This window comes from Lithobates pipiens, unplaced genomic scaffold, assembly GCF_037356315.1.
Source record: "Lithobates pipiens isolate NorthernLeopardFrog02 unplaced genomic scaffold, aLitPip1_a1.2 Scaffold_10, whole genome shotgun sequence".
Classification (NCBI taxonomy): domain Eukaryota; kingdom Metazoa; phylum Chordata; class Amphibia; order Anura; family Ranidae; genus Lithobates; species Lithobates pipiens.
In genome coordinates this window covers 165,899,889-165,911,401 of record NW_027507686.1, presented here as the reverse complement: position 1 = coordinate 165,911,401, position 11,513 = coordinate 165,899,889, and the positions used below count along the sequence as shown (strand labels likewise).

Sequence of the window (11,513 nt, the reverse complement as noted above, 5' to 3'; positions counted from 1 at the left end):
TGATGGGTAACCAGGGTCACTAGAACTAGCCGTCCAATTAGAAGACCCCCCCCCCCCACCTCTATCCTTGTTCTGATGTCCATCCAAAATCTGGATTTTTTTTTTTTTTTTTTACTTACAACAGTAAACAGGACAAATTCCCCTAATGGGGGCACAGACAGATGTTGTAATCCCTCTCAACCCTATCCAAAAACATAGAAAAGAAATTCTACCTTTAGCCTAGGTTCACAATGACAGTGGGAATGAAAATGTGTGCGTTCAGCTGAACTTGCACAATTTAATTCCCGCATGTCAGTCCCGACTTTGGGGGCGATTTTTAGAGACATCTGTGCCGGTTTCCGCACAGATGTCTATTGAAATCGCACCCCGAAAGCACCAAAAGTAGTACAGAAACTACTTGTGGGAATCTGTGCCGCAAATGTGCACCGATTCGGATGGTACCATTGCTGGCAATAGCCACCGTTTTGACATGTCAAATTGCATGCCAAAGCTCCGCAATGTGAATCAGGGCCATGACAATTTATTATTATTATTTTTTTTTATCAAGAGCTTTTAGTGACACTAACATATCTAGATGTTCCTATAACACAGCAATTCTTAACTCAGTTCAGTTCCACTTTAATATAGGAGATGTTCATTGTTGAAATGTCATATTTCTTTACAGTAACATAACATTTTTAACAATTATAACAGGTACTCAAATGTATTTTATATAAATTACATGGATTTGGTTACATCCAGTTAATCCATTGGACAGAGGTTATTCCCATTTCTGACATTCCAGTTGAAGTTTGACCTTTCATTACAACACATTCATAAAGGTTGTCCTTGCTCTATTCACATCTCTTTCAAAGAAACTCCTTGTTACTAATGCCTAATTTTTTATAAAAAAATTTTTTTTTAACAGCAAACCAACAATGTTTTAAAGTATCATTTTGATAGTAAGGGAGGGTTATAACCTGTCAGATTTTTTTGCCATCTGTGTCTCATTGTGGAGATATCCCTTCACTTCCTGTTCCACCACCAAGATAAGAAGTGAGAGGCAATCCACTGCAAAATGAAAGAATCTCTAGCCCCCTCCCCAAAGCACTAGAACTAGGGTCCCCATTGGAAGATGTCACCTCTATTATGGTCCTAGACAACCCTAATGGGCGAGTAGGGAATGGTGAAAACCACTATTTTTTTTCCCATCTGTGTAACATTGGGGGGACTCCCCTTCACTCCCTGTGTGGTAGACTCAACAGGAATTGGGAAGTTATCTTTTCAATGTGAAGGGAAATCCCTTTTTAGAAAGTGGTCAGAAGAACAAGTGTCCCTGTTAGAATATTTCTCCTCTATTACTGTTTGTGATTCCTCAAAATTTTGGATTTACCCTTACTGTTATCCCCAGTGAGATTGGTGATCAGGACAATTAAAAGAAAATTAATCTTCCTAATAATGAAACATACAGAATAAAACCCTGACATTGTTCTAACCCCTTACCAGTCGATCCAAATCTAAAGGTTTTGTTATTTGTCATTATTTTTTAAACTAGAAGGATGAAAATAATAACTAAGAGATAGTTTCCCTATACTGTATTGGTTTATACATTAGGGCACATCAAACACAGATCAGCAGATTCTTATTTACTTCCATAGTGCAGTGTGAATGGCAGTTCCGAGGCCAAGTTAGACCTGCTTTGCACTTCTCTGAATGCAGATGTGTTTGCATTGCAAGCAAAGTCGGTCAAATTCAGCCTTTTGCATTCAAAAATCCCAACACAATATTAGTGTACAGGCAATTAGACTTTACAAACCAGTTATACCACTTTCTAGGCCAGATATTGAGTGGGGTTAAAAAACAGCAACAAGCCACACAATGCTCAAACTTGGTCATAGAACTTCCTTTATCTTCTCTATATGATGAAACCGAGTTCTGCAATTTAGAAATTAACTGTAAACCTGGCTGTAGAAATGCTTTGTCCTGGCATTCTTGAAGAGTCATCCCTTTAGGTGCAGGAGCAATATAAGGCACGTTAATTATGGCCCTTATTGCTTTGGCTTGGTCCATACAGTGCATAAGAATGTTCAGCGATTCAGAAGTTTCTTTGGTCTTCGTGTTTATTATCTGCAGTTGGTCAGCTTTCCCCAGGGCTGTCAGCAGGCAACACAGATGCATAGCCATGGGTTGACTGTCGTGTGAAAAACGATGCAGCTCTTTTGGGCTTCACTCGTTTAATTTCAGTGCCTGGGGAAAAAAAAAAAAAAATTGTTATACATAAAGAAATTACACAAAGCAACGTTTATGCCCACTTGATCAATAGCATACAAGACTTGGAAGTGTTTAGGTTGCTGGTTCCAGTAACTCCCAAGGCTTCACATCCTCAAACACATTTATAGCTCAATTGAATGTTTGTGTTAACATGGCATATGACAGTTAAAGGCTGACTCCACTTTTAGAAACAGATTTGAGGTTACACCTATATTTAAGGAGTAACATGCAACATGTTGAGAAGCATCCCCCATTTCCACCCCCTTTGACAGCACGCAGGGGGGTTCTTCTCCCCCACAGGCATGGTCACTTTTAAATTGTCGAACTGCCTTTTATTCACAGAGAACTGTGAACGAATAAATAAACTACAAGTCCCTTCTTCCACTGTGGAACAATTAGTACACTGAGTCCATTGACACCTTCTAACTGAAAGCCCATACAGTGGTACAGGCAGAGAGCTGTAAAAAGGGTCTGCATGAACCCAACATTGCACCTGCAATCTTCTGATTGTGTGTACAATGCTTGCAGGCTCCTTTGTAAAAAAAAAAAAAAAAAAAAAAAAAAAAAAAAGCTAATTTCCCCCCCCCTGCAAACATATATTGATTTAGAGTGGTCTGACCATTTAATAAAACGTTAGAAGCTATGTACATGTTCCTGCATGTATGCTTTTTTCTTTAATACAGGACATTAGATTTAACAAGTAGACAGCCTTTAAAAAACACATCACAAACCCCATATACGATCAAAGCATTTAACCAGACCACTATACTAAATATCTTACCATCATCAACGTAATCGATAGTGGTGAGATGCTTGATGCGGTTACACAGAACACTTTCCTGTCTTCGTAGTTTGCTCCGTTTCTCAGTGACTGGTGTGCTCCCAGAAACAGAGTCTGGAGAATGCAAATCTCCACCTTGATTAAGTTCTATGCAATACTCAATTAAACCGCTCATCAGCTCAGCCTGAAAAGAAAAGAAAAAAAAAAAAAAAAAAAAGGAAGGCCTTAATGGTAAAGTCTAAAACTTTAGCAGCATTTCCCCTTTTTCCTTAAAGTGGATGTAAAACCTTACATCTACCCCAGTGAAGTGAACAGCCTCAGATGATACAAATCTCTCTGCATTTAGCATGTATTCTTCATCTTTATATACTGTTTAGAAAGTGCACATTATGTTAGGAGATTTTCCTCTTCCTGGTTAAGACTGCAGTGAAGCCTGGGCATACAACCAGGACAGCTGATTGGAGGAAAGGCACACACCCCCTCTCCTCATTAGGTAGAGACTTTCAGCTCTCCCTTGAATCATCCAAAGCTCTCCCAATCCATTTATATCTATTAAAAAAAGGAAAAAATGTGAGACTTTGTATCTCATATAAAGTCCACATTTCCCCTTTTCCTTTTCTCCTCAATAATCTATTTATAACATCCTCCCCAACACAAAACTCAGATGGCTTTTATCATGTGTGTCAGAAGAACTTTTCAGGAGTTATCAGGCTGGATAACAGAAGAACGGAGCAGGGGATAGCTATGGGACATAGTGCTTTGAAGAGAGATAACACTGCAGATATATGTGTCTAGTTCAAATTTCATGAATCTTGAACTGCAATTGATCTCCAGAAAACATTGCCACCAACACAGTTAGAATATCCTCTCATTTAACTGAAACTGCAATTGTGATGTGTGAAATACAAAGAATGCCATACCTGGCAATTGACAATTTTAGGTGCCTGGCTCTAAGTTACAGACTCAGAACCAGCATGAAGCAAATAAAAGTCAAGACAAAATATTATATCTCTATATTTGCTTCAGGTCACTGACTAAGAAAGCAGTAAGGGCCAAACCACACTTTTGTGATGCGTTACAGCATTACACATAAAAACAAGTTACGTGCGTCAGCATTAATTTGAAGTGGTACCCCAAAGCACTGAAGCAATGCAGTTTGTGGTATGCCATGTACAAAAAACATGCAATATGTTTGTATTTTTCCCTGTGGTGGTGAGTTGGCAGCCCTTTCATTTGAATAGGCGTAAGTAAGGTCAGTAAGGTGTGTTAACGCAACAAACGTGCATATAGTTGCTGAAATGACACTGCTATGACAGAAGTACAGTATGGAGGCTGCCATTTGAGTCTCCTAAAGAAAATATGATTTGCCTGGCTACCCTCTGGCTTAAAAGTAACAAGGTAAAAAAATAAAATATATGATGCAGACTATTGCTAACATTATCCACCATTTGGCCATTAACTATAACAGACCAAACTCTCCAGCAAAAGATATTCCATCTCCACTGCTAAATGCCAGATTAGCTGTTAAATCAACCAGTAGGGGGGCCCATTTACAGCAGCCAACAGGGTGAAAGGTGAAGGAGATCACAGTCATGGAGAACTGGAAGCCGGCAATCATGCAGTGAAAGAAGGTCTCAAAAAGAACAAAAGCTGGTAGGATCAACTGGTACTTCTGAAACCTTTACGCATACAAATATAAACAAAACTTGCACAATGACAACCAGAAAGGGAGACATTTATACAACTTCTGCAATTGGGATTACATAACTCCTTAAGTACTTTTGAGTCACAGACCCAGAACAATCTGCTGAACATTATGGTTGAAAAGTGTTATGCCCTGTACACACGGTCAGACTTTCTGACAGAAAATGTGCGATCGGACTCTGTCGTCGGAAATTCTGATGTGTGGGCTCCCTCTGACTTTTTCCCATCACAATTTCCGACACACAAATTTTGAGATCTTGTTCTAAAATTTTCCAACAACAAAATTCGATCATTTAAATTCTGACGCACAAAGTGCCATGCATACTCATTATAAAATATGAGACAAAAGCTATTGGCTACTGTCCTCTTTATAGTCCCGTCATACGTCACCTCGTTCTGAACAATCAGATTTTTCGACAACTTTGTGTGACCGTGTGTATGACCCTAAACATACAGCCAATCTGACATCCAATCTGACAGAGCTTGAGCTATTTTGCAAAGAAGAATGAGCAAAACTGTCACTTTCTAGATGTGCAAAGCTGGTAGAGACATCCCCAAAAAGACTTGCAGCTATAATTGCAGCAAAAGGTGGTTCTACAAAAGTATTGACTCAGGGGGGCTGAATACAAATGTACGCCACACTTGTCATATATTTGTAAAAGATTTTGAAAACCATTTACCATTTTCCTTCCACTTCATATTTACGTACCACTTTGTGTTGGTCTATCACATAAAATATATTTACATTTTTGGTTGTAAAATGACAAAATGTGGAAAATTGTAAAAGGGCTATAAATACTTGTTCAAGGCACTCTAGCAAAGAAAGTACTTTAAACAAGTTGGCTTCTTTTTTCACATGTTAAACCAACACAACTTGGCAAATAAATTGTCCCTGTATGTATTTGCAGGTTACATTTTCCTGAAAGACACCTTTAAAAAGTTTTTTTTTACTTTGGCTACAACATATATTTTCAGGAGAAGCAACAGATTCAGAAGTCTTCTGTGACAATTGCATAGTATATGTGAAATGGCATAAGCATTTCAAGCCTGGTTGGAGATTTCCAACAATGATAAGAATCTATTGCAAATAAAAACGATCACTCGCTCTACTTTTGAAACAGGAAACAAACATGAACTACATACACTGAACCCTTAGCCCACGTACACACGGTCGGAGATTTTGCCAACCAAATCCGTCGGATTTTGCCCGTCGGATTCAGTCCGACGGATTGTGTCCGAAACTGTTGCATACACACGGTCGGGCCAAGTTGGCGAAAAATCCGATCTTTCAGAACGTGATGACGTAATTTCGTTACGATCAAAATTCTCTACACATGATCGGATTAGGTCCGTCCGGCCCAGTTGGTCGGGAAATATTTCCAACATGTTGGAAAATTGGGTTGGACGGAGATTCGGACGGAATCAGTCCGATGCATACCACACACAGTCGGATTATCTGACGACACGGTCTGATAAGACTCATTCCGACAGATTCTCCGACCGTGTGTACAAGGGCTTAAAAAGGTTCTGTCTGATGCCTGTAGGGGGCATAGGCAACCTTCTGTTGTGGGTAATGTGAGTATGCTGTATACAGTATATAAACGGGCAGGTGGCTCTCCTCTGTTTATTATCTGGCAATGTTTTTTGATGTACAGTATTTGCATTAAAAACGTACTTCAGTTTCTTCCTCTGAAAATGTATTACATGCTTTTATATTGATCACTTCTGGATAGCTTAACAAGGAATACACAATATAAATGACTAAATTGTTGCTGGAATGTCACCTGCTTGGAGTATATTTTTAGCAACTTGTTAACCGGTGTTCCTTCGTTATCGCCATCAAACTCCAGCCATAAAATATGCTCTTCCCTATCTGGATATGTGTGATCCCAGGACAGCTCTGAAAACTTCAAACTTATTAAGACATGCTGTGAAAAGAAAACAAATAGGAAGAGGTTTTGTGAAATGGATCAAATCAAAAATAAAGCAATAACAGACGTTTGAAATTGAATGCACATAATGTATGAATAGAAATAAAAGTTATTTAAATCGAATAACCACAATGGTTATTATGCTTGATAAAAAAGGGTCTGTGTATTACTGTTACACATATGAATCACTGGTTATTTCATCAAAATTCGCAGCGCTCATAGCGCCATAATAAAAGTGCACCCAATATGGATTTCAGTTAGATGCACACATGCTGAATCATCTAACAGCTTCATATACCTTTCAGGAGGGACATTAGGGGAGCAATCGCTATCCATAAAGTTCCACCCATCAGCTGTGGTATATATATATATATATATATATATATATATATATTAAAGACACCAGTCCATCCAGTTCAACCTGAGTGTGTGTCTACAATTGTCCCTATCCCTGTACATTGCACACTCACATTGGTCCCTACCCTCAAGGCGCCCACAATCCAAGGTCCCCATTTATATACTAGGGCCAATTTTGGACAGAAGCCAATTAACCTACCTGCATGTCTTTGGAGTGTGGGAGGAAACCGGAGTACCCGGAGGAAATCCACGCAGGCACAGGGAGAACATGCAAACTCCAGGCAGGTAGTGTCATGGTTGGGATTCAAACCAGCGACCCCTTTTTATAATATAATAATTATATATATATATATATATTAGTGTAGTGGTTAGCATGCGCTCGTGGAATGGAGCCAAACGTTGGTATTTAAAAATCCCCATAGGCGATGCTTTAAATTTTTTTACTGGTTACATGTTTTGGGTTACAGAGGAGGTCTAGGGCTAGAATTATTGCTCTCGCTCTAACGTTCGCGGCGATACCTCATGTGTGGTTTGAACACCGTTTTCATATGTGGGCGGGACTTACGTATGCGTTCGCTTCTGCGTACAAGCTCACGGGGACAGGGGCGCTTTAAGTTTATTTATTTTTTTATTGTTAATTTTATTTCTAATTTCTTTAGTTTGACACTTTAATTTTTTTTTTAAATAAATTGATTACTTTTATTCCTATTACAAGGAATGTAAACATCCCTTGTAATAGGAATATGGCACGATCGGACCTATTTACAGTGAGATATGGGGGTCAGTAAGACCCCCATATCTCACCTCTAGGCTGGGAAACCTAAAATAATAAAAAAAAAACAAAAAAAAAACAAAAAAAAAAAAACGCGATTCTGGCTTCCCAACCAAAACGGCGCCGTTAATTTGAATGCAGAGGCTGGGCATGACGTCATAACATCACGCCGGCCTCCAAACGATCATAGAGACTCCGGGGACGATCTGGTCCACCGGAAATCTCTATGGTATCATCCGGGGTCGGCGGATCCTGTGACCAACTCACCGATGGAAGCGGTGAGTCGGTACAAGCACCAGAGGGCGTCTCCTCCCACCGCCCGTAAGAACGATCAAGCGGCGGAACAGCCGCTATGATCATTGTTATGGTGCAGGGAATCGCCGGCTGAAAATTACGATATCTGAATGATGTCTGTGGCCTCAGGCATCATTCAGATATACCGCCACAAAGCCCATGACGTCATGACGTAGTGTGGGTGCCAAGTGGTTAAAGATAACCATCCTCACCTGTGATCTGTTTGTTTGTAATTAGTGTTTGTGTATAAAAGGTCAATGAGTTTCTGGACTCCTGACAGACCCTTACATCTTTCATCCAGTGCTGCACTGACATTTCTGGATTCTAAATCATGGGGAAAGCAAAAGAATTGTCAAAGGATCTGCCGGAAGGGGGAGTTGAACTGTATAAAAACAGGAACGGGATATAAAACTATATCCAAGGAATTGAAAATGCCAATCGGCAGTGTTGAAACTTTAATCTAGAAGTGGAAAATGAGGGGGTTCTGTTAAAAACAAAACCACGGTCAGGTAGACCAACTAACATTTCAGCTACAACTTCCAGGAAAAATGTTTGGAATGAAAAAAAATAAAATAAAAAAAACTTCAGGCGAAATACAAGACTCTCTGTAAACATGTGGTGTGGCTGTAATATAAATGTGGTGCTGATACCACCATGTTTATATTATCCCCTAGCACGGGTGTATACATTTTTACTTTTTATTATATATTGTTTTTGCTCGAATAGTCTTTTGTAGTACGGCCATGGTGGCTTATACCCCTGGTCTCGCCTTATTTTAATAAATAAGCCAATTTTTCAAACGGTAGGTTCACGATTGGAGCCCGTTCCCCCCCCCCCTCCCCCTTCACTTGTGGCCTGGGGGCCCGAGTGTTTGTGTTTTATCACAGGTTAGCAAGCAAGGACTCAGAATTTTTGGACACTATTACCGACACGTGGTGTTTTATTTGCTTATAATTGATTTCACAAGTCAAATTTGTTTCTTTTGAGGACTATTATACAAGGATATATTTAGTAATTAAGGAGGACTTTTGATTAATTTCTTATGCATTTTTTTCATCTTTTGGATTACCAATATGCAAGTTTAAAATGTAATTCATATTACTATTTTTTGGTGAATGATAATCCTGTTCACTATGATTATCTAATAACACTTGTGCACTTTATTTCTATATATTTTTACCTTTATTCAACACGGTCCATTTGTTGGAACATTGGGATCACGTGGGAAGTTTGTGTAGTTAAAGAGCGCGGTTCTCTTTTTGGTTTTAAATTTTTTATATATAATTTTTTGGGTTATATAATAGAACTGCAGCATTTCACAGGATTTAAAATTTTCTTGCATTTATAGTTTGTAGCGCGATTTTTTCTATTATCACAGGTTCGCCCATTGAGGAGCCTCTGTGCATAGCCCCATATCGGAAAGCGATTCAATCGGTGACAGGAAGCTGTCGGAAAGTTGGAAACCGGGAGAGATTGGTCGGCTAACCTGCCCATCCTCTCAGTACGATCAGAGATGAAGTGAGGAGGATCAGCTTTTTCCGGAAGGTATCGGCCACGTTCGGGAATTTCCGAGCTGTTCGCACACGAGGACGGTCGGCTTGAGGGACCGTGGCGGAGTGCACACCTGGGAGAGACACGCTGATCCCTGCAGAGGGTTATTTCTGCCGGCGTTACCGACTCCGTATATTAGGAGTCCATCAGCTGCGGTAAGAGTCCAACCTATTTGTGTTACCGGGAAGCCATAACGGTTCAGGATTTGGAAACACTATTTAACCCAGAGAGAAAGATTGAACATTTTTTTTGGACTTTTTGCACATTTGTATTTTTTGTATCACTTAATTTGTCCTTTCTGAATAATTTATATGAGCCTACTTTTCAATTTATAGTGTGATTTCAGCACGGGATAGTTCACATTTTTTTCATAGGATTTACGCACACTCATCTTTTTAGAATAATTTTTAATTTTGATTGCATCACAGCATTCACATATATTTAGCGCAACATTATATATTTTTTAATCTTGATTCCATATTGATATTTGATGGTGTTTTAGTTGCAGCTTTTTTCTTTTTTTTTTCTAGCGCGATATTGTTTTATTTTATTTTATATGTGTTAAATTTGGTGTTATCGCTCTCACTCTCTCATACTGGTCACTAGAAGTTTAACATGGCACCTCATGGCAAAGAACTCTGAGGATCTGAAAAAAAAAAAAAAAAAAAAAGAATTGTTGCTCTACATAAAGATGGCATAGGCTATAAGATGATTGCAAACACCCTGAAATTGAGCTGCAGCACAGTGGCCAAGACCATACAGTGGTTTAACAGGACAGGTTCCACTTTCCACTCAGAACAGACCTCGCCATGGTCAACCGAAGAAGTTGAGAGCAAGTGCTCAGCGTCATATCCAGAGGTTGTCTTTGGGGAAATAGACGTATGAGTGCTGCCAGCATTGCTGCAGGGGTTGAAGGGGTCAGCCTGTCAGTGCTCAGACCATACGGCGCACACTGCATCAAATTGGTCTGCATGGCTGTCATCCCAGAAGGAAGCCACTTCTAAAGATGATGCACAAGAAAGCCCGCAAACAGTTTGCTGAAGACAGGCAGACTAAGGGCATGGATTACTGGAACCATGTCTTGTGGTCTGAGGAGTCCAAGATAAACTTATTTTGTTCAAATGGTGTCAAGCGTGTGTGAGGGCAACCAGGTGAGGCGTACAAAGACAAGCGTGTCTTGCCTACAGTCAAGCATGGTGGTGGGAGTGTCATGGTCTGGGGCTACACGAGTGCTGCCGGCACTGTTCATTGAGGGAACCACAAACGCTAACATGGACTGTGACATACTGAAGCAGAGCATGATCCCCTCCCTATTAAGACTGGGGCACAGGGCAGTATTCCAACATAACCCCAAACACGCCTCCAAGACGACCACTGACTTGCTAAAGAAGCTGAGGGTAAAGTGATGGACTGGCCAAGCATGTCTCCAGACCTAAAAACTATTGAGCATCTGTGGAGCAAGGTGGAGGAGATGTCATCATGGAGGATTGGAAGAGGACCCCAGTGGCAACCTGTGAAGCTCTGGTGAACTCATGCTCAAGTGAGTTAAGGCAGTGCTGGAAAATAATGGTGGCCACACAAAATATTGGCACTTTGGGCCCAATTTGAACATGTTCACTTAGGGGTGTACAGACTTTTGCTGCCAGCGGTTTAGACACTAAAGGCTGTGTGTTGTGTTATTTTGAGGGGACAGAAAATTTACACTGTTATACAATATGTACACTCACTACTTTACATTGTAGCAAAGTGCCATTTCTTCAGTGTTGCCACATAAAAAGATAGTAAAATATATTTACAAAAATGTGTGGGGTGTACTCACTTTGAGAGATACTAAAAATATATACAAAGTCCATCTAGTTCAACCAATAAAAAA

The 11,513-nt window shown here is 39.9% G+C and overlaps 1 protein-coding gene across 2 annotated transcripts in view; it reads right to left on the bottom strand.

The window, feature by feature from the left end:
• Positions 1-602: 602 nt before the first annotated feature.
• The window catches only part of FRMD8 (FERM domain containing 8), a 50,778-nt gene continuing 39,867 nt past the window's right edge, over positions 603-11,513 (bottom strand). For both annotated transcript variants that reach the window (XM_077459202.1, XM_077459194.1), the window contains exons 9-11: positions 6,520-6,663; positions 3,032-3,215; positions 603-2,226 (exon numbers count right to left, since the gene is read on the bottom strand). In XM_077459202.1, the coding sequence (XP_077315328.1) occupies positions 2,117-2,226; positions 3,032-3,215; positions 6,520-6,663 (438 nt within the window). In that variant the 3' untranslated portion in view covers positions 603-2,116. The remainder of the gene's footprint in view (positions 2,227-3,031; positions 3,216-6,519; positions 6,664-11,513) is intronic.